This window comes from Apostichopus japonicus, chromosome 3, assembly GCF_037975245.1.
Source record: "Apostichopus japonicus isolate 1M-3 chromosome 3, ASM3797524v1, whole genome shotgun sequence".
Taxonomy (NCBI): Eukaryota; Metazoa; Echinodermata; class Holothuroidea; order Aspidochirotida; family Stichopodidae; genus Apostichopus; species Apostichopus japonicus.
In genome coordinates, this window is record NC_092563.1 from 17,570,275 (window position 1) to 17,586,923 (window position 16,649).

The 16,649-nt window shown below is 38.3% G+C and overlaps 1 protein-coding gene across 10 annotated transcripts; it reads right to left on the minus strand.

Annotated features, from left to right (window-relative positions):
* Nucleotides 1–3,195: 3,195 nt before the first annotated feature.
* LOC139965257 (uncharacterized) lies at nucleotides 3,196–15,686 on the minus strand. Of its 10 annotated transcripts, none has more exons than XR_011792202.1 (6): nucleotides 15,454–15,668; nucleotides 11,877–11,976; nucleotides 11,569–11,615; nucleotides 10,306–10,519; nucleotides 5,576–5,654; nucleotides 3,196–4,449 (listed from the first exon to the last, which is right to left on the minus strand). XR_011792202.1 is itself a non-coding variant. In XM_071967434.1 (5 exons), exons 3-5 carry the CDS (start codon nucleotides 11,559–11,561, stop codon nucleotides 4,304–4,306), a joined length of 351 nt encoding a protein of 116 aa, XP_071823535.1. In that variant the 5' UTR covers nucleotides 11,562–11,615; nucleotides 11,877–11,976; nucleotides 15,542–15,686; the 3' UTR covers nucleotides 3,196–4,303. The 10 variants fall into 10 exon arrangements, 4 of the variants coding, with proteins under 4 accessions (XP_071823535.1, XP_071823534.1, XP_071823536.1 ...); XR_011792201.1 differs by lacking the exon at nucleotides 10,306–10,519 and adding an exon at nucleotides 5,867–5,958 and having other exon boundaries at nucleotides 11,410–11,615; nucleotides 15,454–15,663; XR_011792199.1 differs by having other exon boundaries at nucleotides 11,436–11,615; nucleotides 15,454–15,662.
* Between the last annotated feature and the right edge of the window lie 963 nt (nucleotides 15,687–16,649).

A 16,649-nucleotide genomic window follows, 5' to 3' on the forward strand; every position in this document is an offset into this window, starting at 1 on the left:
AGATATCTCCGAAACCGAACACTACACACATTGGCGTAGGAGGCGGGGGGCTGCCACCCCCCCCCCCCGTCCAATATTTTTTTTCTGAAAATTCGGGCAATATGATGAGAATTTTTCGGGCACCTATACTGAAAGAAAAATAAATTGCAAGCCATAGCTACATCTAAAGGAAATTAATTAAAAATCACCTCCTTGGTAATTAAAATAAAGTTCTAAGCTTTGCCGACGAATTAGCCATTACTAATGTAAAAGATGCTTTTTCTCCAACATAAGACATTTCGTTGTTAAGATGGGCATCCCGCGGTGTACTGCGCAACTTTCACGGACCGTACGGTACACGATGGCATGCGATGTAATAACCGATGCTTGCTTATATGATATTGACATTGTCTGTGTTGTATAATTTTGCATATTTATTATTGTTTTGTACAAAGAAATTGTCAATAAACTGAAAAAAAATGAGACATACTCCTTGACTTGAGTTCAAACACCAGAGGATGCATTTGATTTTCTTTTTTTTTTGCCTCCTAATGTTGTAAAGATTAAATATTAGAAACGAATATTAATTCTCAACAGTTCTAGAGGCGCAGTTGGTAGTGCTCTGGACTGGAGAGACACAGACAAACTCTATGTCTCCGGTTCGTTCCCCAGACAGAGCATTTTGAATTTTGCTCTTTTACTGATTCCATTCTGGACTTTGAAGTTTCAATATTAGAAACGAGCATAATTCTCAACAGTTCTAGTGGCGCAGTTGGTAGTGCTCTGGACAGGAGAGATACAGACAAACTCTATGTCTCCGGTTCGATCCCCAGTCAGAGCATTTTGATTTTTTGCTCTTTTACTGATTCCTTTCTGGACTTTGAAGTTTAAATATTAGAAACGAGCATTAATTCTCAACAGTTCTAGTGGCGCAGTTGGGAGTGCTCTGGACTGGAGAGATACAGACAAACTCTATGTCTCCGGATTGATCCCCAGTCAGAGCATTTTGATTTTTTGCTCTTTTACTGATTCCTTTCTGGACTTTGAAGTTTAAATATTAGAAACGAGCATAATTCTCAACAGTTCTAGTGGCGCAGTTGGTAGTGCTCTGGACTGGAGAGATACAGACAAACTCTATGTCTCCGGTTCGATCCCCAGTCAGAGCATTTTGATTTTTTGCTCTTTTACTGATTCCTTTCTGGACTTTGAAGTTTAAAATATTAGAAACGAGCATTAATTCTCAACAGTTCTAGTGGCGCAGTTGGGAGTGCTCTGGACTGGAGACACAGACAAACTCCATGTCTCCGGTTCGAACCCCAGACAGAGCATTTTATATTTTTGCTCTTTTACTGATTCCATTCTGGACTTTGAAGTTTCAATATTAGAAACGAGCATTAATTCTCAACAGTTCTAGTAGCGCAGTTGGTAGTGCTCTGGACTGGAGAGATACAGACAAACTCTATGTCTCTGGTTCGATCCCTAGTCAGAGCATATTGATTTTTTGCTCTTTTACTGATTCCTTTCTGGACTTTGAAGTTTAAATATTAGAAACGAGCATTAATTCTCAACAGTTCTAGTGGCGCAGTTGGTAGTGCTCTGGACTGGAGACACAGACAAACTCCATGTCTCCGGTTCGAACCCCAGACAGAGCATTTTATATTTTTGCTCTTTTACTGATTCCATTCTGGACTTTGAAGTTTAAATATTAGAAACGAGCATTAATTCTCAACAGTTCTAGTGGCGCAGTTGGTAGTGCTCTGGACTGGAGTGAGACAGACAAACTCCATGTCTCCGGTTCGATTCCCAGACAAGCTCCATGTCAGCTGTTCATGTCCAGGCAGAGCCTTTTACTTTTCTACTCTCTGGAGGGAGTGGAAGTATAAATATAAGAAATATAAATATAAGTTTCTCCAGAGGGAACCGAAATGGTGTAATTGGTAGTTCCATCGTTCAGTAAGCGATTGGTTTGGATTGCATCGGTTCAAGTCCCAGGTGAGTATTCGCAAAAGGAGTTCTGACAAGTGGATAAGGTGAATCCCGAAGGCGGGCGGTCTCCCTCCTCCTGACAGGTGGATAAGGTGAGTACCGAAGGGGAGAGAGGGAAAAGGCACGGACAAGTGGAGTTGGCCACCACCCCCCCCCTGACAAGGTAAAGGCGCGGACAAGTGGAGTTTGCCGCCACCCCTCCCCCCTGACTAGCTATTCGGCGGGGTGAGGGAGTAGTGGCGAAAATCTTTTACAAAAACGACTAAGTCCAAACAGCAGGATCTTTAAATATTTGTAAAGCTTTGAACGCCAGAGGCCCACCTAATGGTCTAGTGGTAAAGACTTTTGCTTTTGCATCTCAAGGTCCCTGGCTCAAACTCAACCTCTGCTTTTCCTTTTACAATACTCCAGTAAAAGGGGAAAAAAAGAGAGTGATGCTTGGAAATAACTTTTTTTTTTAATGACAAATCAGTTCATGGACAGGATGTTTCTACATCCCTCCCACCACAGTTAATACCCTTCAACTACCTGTCCAGTAACAGGTTATCCCTTATCAAATACTAATCAAAACATGCAATACATCTTTCATAAACATTATTAGTGATACCTGCATCTACTATTGAGATGGTTGGGTGACAACAGACAGTTAGTTTCTATAATGTTTCTATTATTTATAATATCAGCCTGGAGGGCAGTTATTTAATGATGCCAAGCAGTCACATGTACATATGGGGTATGCCCTATAGCATTTTACTTCACACCAGGTGGCTATCCAATTCACACCGGTACATTCTTTTTGGACATTTTGTTTTTTATACATTTGGAAGACCATTTTCACATGAGGGGAAAAAGAATGGATTTTTCCTAGATAAAAATAATAACCCCATCTTACTTTAGCCAGACAGGGCTTGAATCCATAGGTTAGCTTGACAATAAGTTCCCAATAAAAAGGAGGTGGCCTTCCATGGCTGATTGATGATTCAGTTTACAATAATACCATGGCACCCCTGCTACCATCAATATCATTTTCTTTAACTTTCATTAACTAACTAAATCTGATTAACTAACTAAATCTGATTAACTAACTAAATCTGAATTGGTTTTAGATAACTCTTAACTTTTACATTTTTGCCCTCCAGTTTGAAAAAGGAAACGATACTACCATAGCACAAACAACATAAATGTGGAAAGGCTGCTCCCTTTCATTGCCGTCTCAATCACACCCCCCACCCCCCCCCCCCGCTCCGACTACCACACCCCAAATAATATACACAAAGAGTGCATTATTGAAAGTTTCTTTAAATAAAGCCTTATCAGTAAACCTGTGCTACTGCAAACTGAAAATTCAATTCAAAGATTCTCCCTCTTCACTTTCATTTCTCCTTCTCGATCCTTCGCCTCACCACTCCCTCCCCCACCCCTGGTCCTTCCAACTACCATCCAAAACTCCTGCCAATATCAAATTCAGTCACCTTATCATCCCCAAAAAGTGTCAGTCGGTCAAGCACCACAATGTTTGTAGACCAAGAAATCAATAACCAAAACCCATTTTTAAAACTTTAAAGCCCCATCAAATAAAGATGCTGTTTTTTTCTTCTTTTTCTCTAAACGAGATTAACACACAAACACCAAATCCAAAATATATAGAATTCCAATTCCCATTTTGAATATTCTTCAATTTTTCTTTGCCAAGCCATGTTAAAAAAGTGAGTGTTATTCTTTTTGGCCTTCTCCCATCTTTGTGTTTGCATTGCAACAAGGTGTAGTTTTCTCTACTAAAGAAACCCAAATAAAACTTAAATAAAAGATGATGACAGCACATGCAGGAGAAGAGTGAGAGCCCTCCCAAATACTACTGGCTTATGTATACAAAAGACCTCACGGACGCAGATTAAGGGTGAAGGAGTTACACCAATTTGAAGCTCCAAATAACCTGGACTAACCCATTTGACCTGACATGTGTCATTCCTGTAATCTTATGATGGATGTTTATGAAATGTGATATATCAATCTGTGGGTGCCTCACCTGAATGTACCTGGTACCACAACATGCAATACATGCAGATATAATCATGTAACTGTATAATGCCAACACATACAACGGAGACCAAAGAAGAGAGTAAAAAAAGAAAAATAACATGGTTGGTAAAAGATATCACTCCTATTCGCCTGCTGACATTCCCACTAGGGATCCCACTTGATCCCAGAGAGACGCTATCTTTCGATCCTTTTTCCGACATCTTGGCAAATCTAGAGTTACTTTTCACCCCCACTCCACCATCTATGCAGGAACCCACCCAAACCCCCCTGCGCGGCCGATTTATTCTGTTTCAGTTTCTCATCCAAGGAGGGAAAACTCTATATGGTTCAGCACTATGTCAGAGAAGAGTGGTTTGCACGGTGACAGCTTTAAGTCCACCAGCGGTTGATTGTCCTTCAGACCGAGTTGCGCCATTCCTTTGCTGATGGAAGGTTCATTGGAATCTGAAAATTAACGCAAAGAGGTTCTTGGTAATCCATGGCCTTCTTTTTTAAAGTATTCTTGGGTGGAGGGTATTTTCTAGTCAATTCAATTAATTGTGAGAAATTTCATTCAATTAGGAACCACATAAGGCCTATTCTCATCTTTGTAGTAAGTTTGTCAGCTTGAGCTACCTGACAGTTCATAAGTAGGGGGGTATATTGGAGTGGAATTTGAGATTTGAATCCCTGATTAGAGAAAGTTTACAAAAATTTGATAATTTGCAGTCCTTTTTTGTTGTTGCTGTCACAAACAGAAATACAAGGCCAGATAAACTCTTTTTATTTTGGCTTTCAATTTCTTTATTCTGACAAATTTCGACAGTACAAAAAAACGGCATTTTTGATCGGGCTTTTGATACTTCCTTGTGATCCCTGGACACCATACATTCAGCTACGAGCAAAAATAACTGTTGTCTGTCCTGTCCACTACAATAATCCTATTTTAATATTTTCAGACCCTAAGGGCTAATAGGTCTCTCCACCCCCCCCCCAAAAAAAAAGGGGTGAAAAAGGGCGGTGCTGCTTCCAACTGAATGAATCTTTTCACTCATTGTTTAACCAAAGAGAAAAATCTGGGAAAGAAAACAACAGATTATTAATATAAATGCCATATTTCTCTGAATCATTGTCTATGCTCTGATGGAAAACATTTGTTCCAGTAGCAGGGTTCAATTCCCAGGTTCCAAATGGACTTGGCAGTTTAATCTGCATTTTCCTGACGATCAGACCCAAAAGAGAACATCGATATGTCTCTACACCGTTATCCCAAAGAAGAAACCTTTCAGAAACTCAAGGGTACTAAAGGGATTTCTTCCTTTTAAACTAACCAGGGTCCTCCACAAAATTAACAGGGTAGTAGCATGATGGTCTCTGCCTGATTCCCCCTCCCCCAACCCTATTTCTTTTCTTAATTTTTTGGTATTCATCCTTTCATATATAGTCCATCTTGCATTTTGCCTTTTGAAAAACAAGAATCCTTAATCTTCATCCAAAGCAGCAAAAAGTTTATTTCCAAACACAGTAAATTGATTATTATTATTATTATTATTATTATGATGATTATTATTATATTATTATAAGTACATACCTAGAATGGAGGCCACCTGAGCAGAGTACTTCAAGCCGTTGATATCTTGCGCAAGAGTGTCCAATTCCTCTACCTCCACCTATCGATTAAATGAAACCAAAATCTAATCATGATGTCTTTCTTCCACATTCAGTTTTTTAGAGAGTGTCACTACCTGACAAGCCCTATAGGGTTTTTTAATACACTTCCTTTCACAAGTTTTGTTTCTTATCTCCTTCTATGTCATATGTCATACTTATGTTAAGATAGAACAAAAATAAATAAATGAAATGAAATAAATGAATTAGTTACCTTTTTTTTTAATTCGAGTAAAAGTTTTGTTTTTGTGGTTGTCGATATCAGATCAAAAGGAGATTAACCCCTGGTCGACCTGGCGAGAGGTCCTACAGGGGATAATAAGTTTGTTTTTATAGAATAGACATTTTTTTTTTCTTGGAAAAGTTGTCTATGTTCAGTCAGGGAATTGCTTGTAAATGAAGTCTTATATATTTACATTGGACAGGATAGCCATAATCATACCCGAGGTCGGAGTCGAAGAGCCAATTAGGGAGGGATTTCTAAAGGAGAGGAATTTCTAAGTACTGAGGATTGTGGAGACGGAGTGGTTTCTATTGTTTGGGTAGGGAGTGGTTGTGGTTTCTATTGTTTTAATCAATCGGTCACTGTTGAAGTTGTTTGTTTTGTTCTGTATATATAGTATACTTGGAGTCGGGGCCTAGACCCATTTAGGAAAGGATTTTTTTAATGGAATGAGACTTAAAGTAGTAACAATTGTGAATACAAATAGGGTTTGGTTTTTGAACAGTGAGTTGTTGCGACTTTGTATTTCAGGGGGAGGTCTTCAATCAAAGGGTCGTTCTCGAGGTTGTTTTTGTATAACTTGGGGTTGAAAATTCTTCAAGTCGGGTGAAAGTAGATTTTGTGTTTCCTGCACAGAGAACATACAAAGTAGCAATATAGGTAGGGATTTTGAGTGCGAGTCGATAAGCTGTGGTGTGGATTCTGTTTAAAATTTGTTTATTGGGATTAGAAATGGTAAGCAGGGAGATGCTCCCGTAACTGAGAATCGGTTTTACTTTGGATTTATAGATTTGGATGATGGTTTTCGGAGGGAAGTTATATTTGTGTGAGAGGATTTGAATGGATTTAAGTTGGGACAAGCAGCGTCCTGCAGTTCTGTTACAATGTAGATTAAACGATAATTTGCTATCGAAAATGGTACCGAGGAAGGTTGCATTAGGAGTAGCAGTGATTGAGGTGTTGAAAGATTAATTTTGGAAATATGGTGTTGGTATTTTGAGATTATAATGGAGAAATTGGCTAAGTTAGATTTTAAAGGGACTTATTTTTGTTCTCCACATCGAGCACCAATTTTCGAGATGTGTAATTGCTTTTTTAATATTAAGTTTCGTCATATAGATATATTTACTGGTGCTCCAAATGGCTATGTTATCAGTGTACTGACTAGTTGCATTTAGATAGTGGGGATGTTCAAATCATTAACAAATAGGGTGTAGGGGAGGGGGCTGAGAACAGTGCCCTGTGGAGTACATCCACTAAGTGGAATAGGTTTTGATTGTTGGTTTTTGTAGCATATTTTTGCACTGCGCTCACTAAGGAAAGAGGAAAGAAGTCTGGTGTTATTGGAGGGGAGATTAAAGTTAAGTAGTTAAATTCTTATGCCGTTGTGCCAAGTTTTGTCGAACGCCTTTTCGGCATCAAGGAAGAGGGCAGTTGTATCATGTTTTTTTATGAAGCCGATGCGAATTTCTTTGGAAAGGCGGAAAGTTTGGTTTATTGTAGATTTGTGTGCACGGAATTAGCCTGATTGATACGGGCAAAGTGATTATTTTGCTCTAAGTGGGTTCTGGTGCAGCTTTCTATAATTCTTTCGAAAATCTTACCTATAAGGCTGGCAGGAGACTAATTGGTCGATAGTTTTGAATTTTGGTTTGTCTTTACTTAGTTTTGGTATTAAAATCATTTTGACGGATTTCCACAGGGTTTGGAAATAAGGAGTTTGTTTAATAATGGGAAAATATGAGAATTAATGAATATCTGAGGCCGACGGAGGGGAATCTTTTAGCATTAGGTCATTTATGTTGTCATGACCAGGGGAGGAGGCATTTTTGCATACTTAGTGGCACTATACCAATTGTTTATATCTATTTCTGTGAGTAGAGGGATGTTTTTGTTGAGACATCCTTAGAAGTTGGGGATAAGGCTGGTTGCATTACAGATAATTGTACGGTCTTTTTCGTGTTGGAATCTGTTATCGTATGGAGGGCCATCTAAGATATTGAATATAGATTTCAAGTACGATTCAATAAGCTTTATTTGGTCTTAAGTTTTTGTGATCAGGTTGCCTACTTTATCTCTAAGGCATTGGTCTGTTTTACCTGTGTTTGGGGTTGTTACGGGTTTATGATATTTTTTAAATTTTTTTCCAAAAGTGTTTTGGGTTTTTGTTATTAATGATTGAATCGCATTTGTTTTGGACTCGGTTTTGGTCAACCGCCGATATTTGTCTATATATTTGTTTTTTTAGTTGGTTAATTTGGGTTTTTAGAGTTGGATCTGGGGAGATCATATACGTTATATGTAGGCGCCGTCTGAGTTAATTAGTATAAGAATATTCCTATTTAGTTTTCGGTTTCTGTTTTGTTTTTAAGGGGCAGTGTTTTTTGAAGGTATTGAAGATATGTTGGGCAATGCTGTCACTATATATGCCGATGTAATTTAGCTTGTTGTTGTGGTAATTGGGGATAGTGTTGTTTGTTAAGAGTTCCTTTTTAAATGATGTCTAGTCTGTTTTATTGTAATTATACGTTAATTCGTTATTTTGGATGCAAATGAGGTTTATGTCTAGCTCAAAAAGGAGTGGAAAATGGTCACTGCTTAGGTCATCTTCTAGGATTTGAATAGAATGAGTTTTAGTTGCAGGTGGTTTGAGGTTATGGCGTAGTCAAGTAGTTCAGTATTATTGTTTATCGGGTTAATCCTAGTTTTGGTATTTTGGTTAATTACTGTTAAGTTGTGTTTATCACATATTTCTAAGAGGGATATGCCATTTTCAGATATTTTGGTGCTACCAAAAATGATGTGGTGGGCATTTAGATCTCCTAGTAGTATTGTATTTTTATTAGAACTTTTTTTTATTGTGGATATGGGCTCATTTGGGGACTATAAAAGCCAATAATGTGGAGAGGTTTATTGTCTCTTTCCAGTACAATTTCAATTGTTTGTTTGGGTTGGGTTTGGGAGGAGGGTGGCTTTGAGGTTGTTTTTTTCAGCAATAAGTACTCCTCCCATAGACCGAGAGATATCGTGTCTGAAAGTTTGGTAACCAGGGATGCTAAGGTGTGAATTTGTATTTAGTTTAGTTTCGTTTAACGAAATGATATCCGGGGAGTGATTGGTGAATATACTAAGTAGGAGGCTTAATTTTGGAAGGATACTGTCGATGTTTAGGTGGAGGAACTTGACCGAAGGAGGGAGTGTGCTTGTCATGTAGGTGATTGAGGAGGGCTAAATATTGAAGGTTGGTGGAGATGTTCCATAATTAGAGTTTCTGGGATATTTAAGTTTAGGCGTTTTAGTGCTAACACGGTGGCGTAACTGGCAAGGTTGTCGGATTTAATATTACTGTCGGCTTTTTGGAAGGTGCATTGTACTAATTCAATTACAAAGGTTGCGATAATAAGTTTTTCTTCAGTGGCGATTTTATTTCTTATTTCAATTTTAGGGGTAGATTTGGTTACATTCGCGTAGGTTCTTTGTTCTTGTTGTTTGTTATTAGCTTCAGTTTTAGCTTCTTTCAATTTTGGGCATCCTTTGTAAAGGGCGGCATGAATCCCTGAGCAATTGGCACATTTTGTGTTTTCTTTTGGTTCGGGACAGTCTTCAACTCTGTGGTTTTTCGCCACATCTGAGACATCTGGTTTGATTTTTGCAAGTATGGTGGGTGTGTCCAAAAAGTTGACATTTGAAACATTGAGTGATTTGGGGGGGGTTCGTGGTATTCTTCTGTTTTGTGTTCATAGTATCCTTAGTAGAAACCTTGTTCGATTAGGGATTGTTGAGGTTCTTGTTCTTCAAACGTTATTTTTACTTTCCAAGAACTTTGGATTGTTTGTGGCATGACTAATGAGTCTTTAAGTTGTATTGGGGGTGTATTCTTGGTCTTTGAGTTCTTGTTCAATATCTTTGATTTGAATTTCAGGGTTTATGCCACAGGGTACTACGGAGAAGTTTCTTTGTCTTACTTTTCGGGGGATTCTTGGTTTGGGGTTGCCTAGTTTAGTCCATGGTTTCAGGAGGATATTTGCAGATTTAGGGTCATGGGGGTGATTGGGATGTTGTTGCTACGAAGACGGTTTATATTTGAGATCATGGCATTTGGTATTTCTTCATTGATTAGCAAGTGTTATTGGGTTTTTTGATAGTTCTGGTAAGATTCCTGATACAGTGATTGCTTGAGCGGACTTTTTGGTGGTTGGTTTGGAGTTAGGAGATGAGTTTATTTCAACGGAGTTTGGACTTCGTCTTTTTCTGCTATTTTTGTACAGGGATCCAGTCATTAATGTCTATGCCTAAATCAGAGAGGTTTAGGTTTTCGACTAGGGGGGCAGTTATAGGTGGGTAAGGGGTTGTCATATTGGCAAAACAGCCCCTCCCTACGGGTTTTAAATGGCTTCTATACAATGAAATTGATCATAGACTTCACTTACCAGAAGGAATTAGTCTCCAGCCTAAGACGGCAGACGAAAAGAATAGGAACTCCTTTTGAAGAGACACACTATGAATCGAAAGTGTACTCCGTAGCGTTGTGTTGGTATCCAAGGACACGTACGTTTTGTAAATGGCGGGTAAGTAATAGAGTGAAGGATGATGGGTGGCGCTATGTCAAAAAGCTAACTGTTGACCAACATAATCCTCAGATCCCTAATGAAAGGAGAGGAAATTAGCCAATTTTCTTCAAAGTAAGTCTCTTACATTTAGCACAAAACATTAAACACTAATAAGCAACTAATTCCAACAAAGTTTAGGCTGTGATTGAAACTTTACTGGTGGAAACATAAGTAAATATATATTACATTTTTAGGAACCTTTCCTTCTTATGACTAACCTTGACTGTATATTGCAGCTTTCCAGCTTAGCTGGTGTTTTTCCATCAAATCAGCTCATCTTTGAGTTTTCTGATCTTGACAACAATCAACTGTCTTTTTAATTTACCACAACCCAGACCACACTAATTGGCAACTCTTTCCAACAATCTAAGGCAACAATCATCAATTTAAGACAACCAAATTACTAACTACAAAATGACTAAGGCCCTGGGTCTCATTAATTTAGCACAAAACAGACCACACTAGTTAGCAACTCATATCAATAAACTAATTAAGGCAAAAATTTAATACAAACACACCACACTCACTACCAAAAAATTATCACAGCACTCCTCTTCAATTAAGCACAAACAGACCACACTAATTAGCTACTCATTCCACCAAACTAAGGCACAATGTTTCTTTAATTTATCACGAAACAGACCACACCAAATACCGACTGGTTCCAACAGGCTAAGGCACTGTGTCTCGTAGGTTTAGCACAAAAACAGACCACACCAAATACCGACTGGTTTCAACAGGCTAAGGCACCGTGTCTCGTACATTAAGCACAAAAACAGACAACACCAAATACCGAATGCTTCCAACAGGCTAAGGCACCGCGTCTCCTACATTTAGCACTGATCTTGACAACAATCAACTGTTGAGAGGACAAGACTGATGTTCATGATACTGGCTCATACTGATGTTTCCCTTGAATCTTACTTTTTCTCCAATTTCTGTTAAATCACCTTGAGATAACACTTCCAGATCTCTCTGTAGAGGACAAGCTTGAAGGATCTTCTCATTTTTGGTGGAGTTAATGATCTTTCAACCACTTGTTCTAAACCTGATCCAGCTTCATTACAGACATCCATGACTCACAATTTTCCTGAAATTTTCTTCATCTTCTTCTTTCACCTGAGACAGTACTATAAAAGATAAAAAGATTTCATATATTGGAAAGCAGATACTGTAGACACTGCAACTAGACTCATTTTTATCCACTCCCTCCCTTCCTCCCCTCCCTCCCTCCCTCCCTCCCTCCCCCTGACTACCTAAACAACCCTGACTGCTGCCTCATTGATATAACTATGTATAAACAAATGTATATCATTGTGGTTTAACGGCAGAAATAAACGAAATAATACCAGAGCTTAAATATTTCTGTGTTACTATAGTAAACTGCATACCCAAACAGAAGCATTACAGAATCTTCAATGTCTCAGACCTCCAGCAGGATGTTAGTCAGTTCATGGAGTCTTCTTGTGAATCAGTGTGGCCAATGCAATGCTGTAAAGACAAATATCAAAGCAATATGTATACCTATGGTGTGAAATAAATTTTAGTAATTTTTTTAGTAGTTTTACATAAGATCATCTTCCAGTTTGCGCATGCAGATACCTTTCCGATGAATGTTTACAAACATGAATAAACTGTACCTCTTTTTGTTACTAAGTGCCTGTTTATTTTTAATACTTGCAATATATGACTTATTAATGAACCCTACTAGACATTGCTATCAAACCTACATATGGAGTACTTCACAAAATGCCAAAACTTCCTTTGATGTACATTGTTCACTATAACGGTCAAGCCAATAGTAAGGAATGAATTGAACACAATTTTGAGAACATTTCATCAGCCAAACAATTTTTGAGAGCATGTAATAGTTTAAACAAACTTAGCAAGCACATTCATGAAGAACTGGAAAATTGAAAAATTTCTGAAATAAACATCATTCTTGAAACAAGAAACTTGACAAGTGAAATAAGTGCACATGTACACTAAGCAAAGATGAAAACTGGCTTTTCGGCCTTACACAAGTACCAACAACATATTGGTATATATTCATGGTAAACCCTCATGTGCTTCCATGACTTCTAGCACCTGCGTAATAATATTCTATATCAACAAGGACAGAGATACTATATATTGTACTTATCTCTCAATACTCTTAATATGTGTTTACCATGAGCTGTGTTCCTCACAACTCAATCAATTTTTTCAAATTAAAAACCAAATTGAAGACAATCACTCAACAATGAAAGGTCGACTTAGCAAAGTTTGAATTCGGTTTAAAAATAATCAAAGTTTCAGTGAAACAGTTCTGCCGACTATAAAATCAGTCTATGAAGTCTATGATCTGATAAAGATATGCCGAGAGTTGGACCAATACTGTTAAGCCTAGCTTCAGATCAAAATTATGCTAGTTTATCAAATTAATACATGTATATCAATTTAGTTGCCTATGCTAGGTAACATCAGCTTGCATGGAGAGTTTTCTCCATACTTGAACCATCACCAACATCAATTAGACCACAGAGCTAGGCCTAATTGCTTGAGAATTTAATTTTACAAAGTACTGTTGCTTGTATACTGTAACAAGCCTAGGATAAGCTAGTTCGCCTGATCTCTATCTAGCCTCCGCTTTGGTATGCTAGCCTAGGTTTTCCCATTTTCATTTGGTGGTAGGCCTAGCCTGGGGCCATTTGTTCCCTCACCTAACAACTTTATTTTCCTCCCACTAAAAAGTTGAGTAACTTACTTTCCCTTCATCATAGGGGAGTCGATCAAGTACGTTTTCATGGGAAATTAACATTTTCAGGGGAGTTAAAGTAGGTTTTTCATGGGAGGCATATTGGCTAGACTATGTGGAAAGAATAGATGTTGTAAGTGGAATAACTGTAGGGAAAGATTTAAGGGAGAAAGGTGTCATGTTTCCTTGTTTAGGTATATGAGTTCTTTAAGCAATCAAGTAGAACACAGTCGATGTACTGTAGAGTATTAACAAATAACATGTTATTATAATTTATTGTATTATAATTATTATAGAAAGTTGTGATAGTATGAAGGAAAATAGAAAATGTGACCAGGTACCTTACTGTACTTGTGTAACTGTTCAGTGATTGAAAGATGTAAAGTGTTTGTGAATAGGCCGGTTTGTTTGTATGCGAACATGGGGTAATTAACATGCATGGAATCCATAGTGGTTATGGGTTAACTTGTATGGCATTCATTGTGGGAATGAAATAACATAGAAACTTTAGCCTATAGTATAGGTATATGCCTTCCTTGGTTCCTCCCCTAAAATTGTTGTTTTCCCATTTACCAGTTTCTTCAGTTACTACAAGTGTCTCTTTGAAATGTGTTCCTTTCTTTCACCAAACTCTCTTAAATCACAAGATACATTTACTACGTACAGTTGCTTCACTACCTAAAGGAATTCTTTCCACAGCCAAGCCGTCTTTCTTTCCTCCCCTGAAAAACGTTTGTTTTAACCCTATAAAAATAATTGAATATCTAACAGGAGCCACCCTGTCATGATGGAAAAACAAAAGCAATGAGAGAGAGCTTTCATCCTAAGCTAATTAGTCAGGTTTCGAGTTAGTTTCTTGAGAATGTGTTACTGTTAAGTGCTAGATGGCATAGCCTAGGCTATGGGGTTTCAGTTGTTTTCCGCATACGTTACTTTCCGCTGATTACTTTCCGCTGAAAAATTCTTCTGCGGAAAACACCTTTTTTCACCTTCCTGTATACTATATTTTCCGCAATTTTAGGATACCAAATTCAGGCAGGATGATTAAAATAACATGAGAAAGTATCAAAGAACGTCGATAAAGGATGGTTAGACTGAGTTCATGTCAGAAAACTTAAGCTGCTTATAATACAGAGGAGGCTTGGGGTGTGTAATTAGGGATTATTAAAGAAGTAGGTGGTCGGCCGATAAAAGGGCAAAGGGACACCCGCGTTATGAAGGATTGACTCTCTAATATAGTATTAAAACTGCGGTCCGCGTAATGATAGTTTAAAAAAAAAAGTTGTAAAAGGCGGTATCTTTGATTTTCGCTGAAAATGGCTGTATAAGTAAGGGCTGTTTTAATAGCCGAACATCGCATTTGCACCACCTTTCTTACGAGTTACATCTAAAATCATGGCCGATTTATCCTTTTACAGTTAAATCCTATCTTCTCCACCTTCCTAAATCATTCCATGTGCCTAATCAATTAAGTAAGTTATTCTGTTCCTCCAAAAAAAAACGTGACTTTCCGCTGAAAAAAACGTTGTTTTCCGCTGACAAATTTGTTTGCGGAAAACACCGTTTTGTTTCAGCGGAAAGTAACGTGTGCGGAAAACAACGGTACCCGGCTATGGTAGGCTACTCTGGTAGGAATTTAAAGACAATTAATTACGAAGTGGCTATTCTTACGACTAGTCGTAAGAATAATTTGTAAATACGCATGCCCAGTTGCTTTAACGTGGCTATTTTTACGACCACTATTTTTAAGACTAGGAGTAACAATAATTTCTGGTTAGGGTTAAGATTTGGGTTAGTGTTTTGGGTTACCCCTACTAGCCTAGTACTACATGCGCAGTTGCTTTATTTACTTTACTGAGCTTGAATTCGCCAATGTTATAAGAATAGTTTATAAATTATTGTTACGACTAGTCGTAAGTATAGCCACGGCCAATTAATTAAGTTAGGCCTAGGCTAGGCCTACCCTAACTGTACATGCCTTAACCAGAAAGTAATTAGGCCCAACCAGCTAGGTCTAGTATTTTGTCGGAAGATATAAAGTGACTTACTTTACTTACGTAAATTATCTAGTGAATATCATATTAGGCCTAGGCTAGCATTCCAACTTACTATAGACGCCAGTGCCTACGTGAGCTAGCCTATCGTTAGGCCTACAGGGTAAGCGCTATTATTATATGATAGGCTAGCCTAATTTCTCACGCTCGCTGACTCAAACAATGTGAAATACTAACTTGCTCCACAAAACTAATGAACAAACTTCGCCATTCAAATTCTTTGGCAGTTACTACCCGTGCAGAATAGGCTACAAATTACAATTACGTATGAATTGTTAGCCAACGGCTGCCAGGAAGCGAACTGCTCGTGCCACTTTTCGTGAGCTTTATATACAGATCATAATTCGCGCTCCTTAGCTTAAACTTTGACCGGTGTGAAGTTAGATACTTATTCCCGTTCCTCGTTCGATATTCGCGAATGAGTAACTGCTACCTATTCAGTTACGTATTCGACAATGGTATCGACGTAACACCTCTGGCAAGACAAAAGCTTTCTTACAAGATGTTCAACATTTGTTCGTGGAAAGAGGTTTATCTATGGGTCATATGAACTCTAATGACTATGTAGAAGGGTACTATAATGCAAATAGTTCTTGAACAACTAAAATGACCACTACTTCATCAATTCTTAAATTAATGTACCGGGACCTGAAAAAAATCACTTTAGGCCCTAATCAAGACTAGCACGCCTTGGACTACCTAACCAATGGGTCATATGAATTCTTAACACATTGTAGAAGATACTATAATGCGTCTTGCCCGGTCCAAGGAGTGCTTGACCAATTAAAATGACCACTAAATTAACAATTTTTTAAATGAATGTAACGGGAACTGAAATAAAATATTTGGGCCCTAATCAAAACAGCACGCCTTGGACCACCCAACCAATGGGTCATAGGAACTCTAAGGACATTGTAGAAGGGTACCATAAAGCGTCATGCCCGGTCCAAAGAGTGCTTGACCAATTTAAATGACCACTAAATCATTACTTCTCTAATGAGTGTAACGGGACCACGAAAAAGCTTTGGGCCCTTATCCATGCAGCACGCCTTGGATCACCAAACCGATGGTTAACATGAACTCTGAAGACATTGTAGAAGAGTACCATCATGCGGCTTGCCCAGTCCAAAAAGTGCTTGAACAATTTAAATGACCACTAAATCATTACTTCTCTAATGAGTGTAACGGGACCACGAAAAAGCTTTGGGCCCTTATCCATGCAGCACGCCTTGGATCACCAAACCGATGGTTAACATGAACTCTGAAGACATTGTAGAAGAGTACCATCATGCGGCTTGCCCAGTCCAAAAAGTGCTTGAACAATTTAAATGACCACTAAATCCAGTGGCGTAGGAAGGTACTTTTGAGTGGGG